Genomic DNA, 2,306 nt, shown 5'->3' with positions numbered 1-2,306 from the left:
ACATAAATACATAAGTATTAATTTTTTTATTGATTTTTAGTGTACATATGTATAATCTTTTTTCTTTACATCTTATGTGGTGTTTAATATTGAATGATAATCTCAAATTATTTATATATTTATTTTCGTTACTATGGCATCTTGGTGCTAGCTTTGCAACGAACTAACTTTTAATTGGTCAATTTTAACTAATGTATTTTACTTTTTAATTATAAAATTATTTTTAAATTATTATTTTTTTTGAATGATTTAGAATTTAAAATTTATGATTTAAAAATAAAAAAATAATTTTAAAAAATAGTTGACATTGAAAAAAAGTTTCTGTTTAAAGCTAAATATTAATATCCTTATATCTCACAGCAACTACTTTTTCACTTGAATTGACCTTTTGGCATAAGATTGAATAATGTAGAGTAAAAACTATTTTTCTTTTTTGAAGCTTAAGATAGAAACTCTAAAAAAAAAAGTTTAGGAATCAGTATTTTTATTAAAATTTGGTGAGCATTTAATCAGCAAAAAAAAGTGAGTAATTTTATATTATTGGATAAAATTTCACACCATTAAAAATATTAATAATAGTTAATTCATAGCTACAAATCATAAAATTTGCTAGCGTCCTAACCTCCTCCCAAAAAAATTAAAAAGTATCATTCTTTGTTAGTTGTTACATACATACCTTGGCATTTTCCATTCACCGGATCCCATTGAAAGCCAGCATTGCACAAGCACTTACCTTCTCCACCTGCCACCGGATCCGGCAAACAACGAGAGTTTGCCACATCCAAGCAATCCCCCGCTACCTTGCACGACGGCTCGGCGGGAAGCTGCCACTCTATCTCCACCCCCGGCTGCCACATACTCACAGGCAAAGAGGGATCCAAATTGGGAAAGCTAGCATATGCAGCACAACGATCTTCCCTAACCCTAATCCTATGTGAAGTAGCAGACCCACCGGTCTTTACATCACAGCATAATTTCGAGGCGTGGCTCGTCACGCCACAATTCTTTGAAATTACCGCATTGCCCTCCTCAATGTACTTATGGCAAATGCTCGTCGAGGAACAGTTGAACAGCATGGTCAAGATCTCAAGGGAGCAGTTCATGAGGATCAAAGTGTTACTTGAAGTAATGTTGAAGGGTGAGTTTGTGTCAAGCCACATCCCTTCGTTCTTGAAATCACGTGACATGCACGTGTTGTTGGCCAAACCCGGTGGCTGAATCACAAGACGCTGCAACGTGGGATTGATCGAGGTGATAATGTATGAGGAACCATTGATTGTGTCGAACCAAAGCGTGCCGGAATTGCATCTAATCTTGTAATTTGGGTCCCCACAATTTGGAGAAGTGCTTAGTGGATATGGCACTTTGATGTGGCCACAATCTTGACAATCTTTTACAGCATTTACGCATAGTGTAATAAGGATTGTAGTGATTAGGACTAGAAGAAAGTGCTCTATGATCGTCATTGATGAAGAATTACAAGTTATGGTGTTGCAGCAATGGTTGCAGCAATGGAAGTAGTTATAACTTATAAGCATGGGTTTAGTTTGTTTCATGGAGTGAAACTATTGCTGTGATTTAATTTATAGTATTATATTATATTTTATTTTGTAAATTAATTAAGAAGTAATCTCCAAATAGTCCCTTCAAATTTTTAATTCGCTTTAATTAAATTTTATTTTTTAAAATGATTAAATGTATCTTTCACTCTTAAAAATGTGAATCTCCATTAATCCAAATGTCATGAGTCATTTTAATGTTATTAATATGTGCAGTTAAGTGTCAATTTGACAGTTTAATTTGCTGTAAGCTGACATGGACAAACATTAAATTTAAATCAAATTATATATGGACCAATTTAAGTATTTTAAATAAATTTTGGACACTAATTTGAGTTAAATTCATTGTTTACCCACGTCAACTTACAGCAAATTGTCAAATTAGCACTTAACTGTATATATCAGCAATATTAAAACAGCTGATGATATTTGAACTAACAGAGATTTACGTTTTTGAAGATGAGGGATATATTTAGTCATTTTAAAAAGGGAAAAATTTAATCGAAGCAAATTGGAAATTTTGAAGACCATTTAGGGCATTATTTTAATTAATTAATGAAAAATGTTAAAGTACTATTAGAATTTGTTATTTGAGAAATGTTAGGAAACCAGCAAATTTTATAATTTATATTCATTAATTAATCATCATTAATATTTTTAATGGTGTAAAATTTCATCCAATGATATGAATTACTCATTTTTTTACGGATTAAATGTTAGCTAAATTTTAATAAAAGTATTAATCCT

General features: G+C 31.3%; 1 protein-coding gene across 1 annotated transcript in view; it reads right to left on the bottom strand.

Annotated features, from left to right (window-relative positions):
• LOC107636586 (wall-associated receptor kinase-like 20) overlaps positions 1 to 1,540 on the bottom strand; it is an 8,945-nt gene extending 7,405 nt beyond the window's left edge. The window contains exon 1 of the mRNA XM_016340085.2: positions 677 to 1,540. Coding sequence (XP_016195571.2) covers positions 677 to 1,538 — 862 coding nt within the window. The 5' untranslated portion in view covers positions 1,539 to 1,540. The remainder of the gene's footprint in view (positions 1 to 676) is intronic.

The sequence above is a fragment of the Arachis ipaensis genome, chromosome B04, assembly GCF_000816755.2.
Source record: "Arachis ipaensis cultivar K30076 chromosome B04, Araip1.1, whole genome shotgun sequence".
Taxonomy (NCBI): Eukaryota; Viridiplantae; Streptophyta; class Magnoliopsida; order Fabales; family Fabaceae; genus Arachis; species Arachis ipaensis.
The sequence above is the reverse complement of the archived record's forward strand: the minus strand, read 5'-3'. Positions and strand labels throughout refer to the sequence as shown.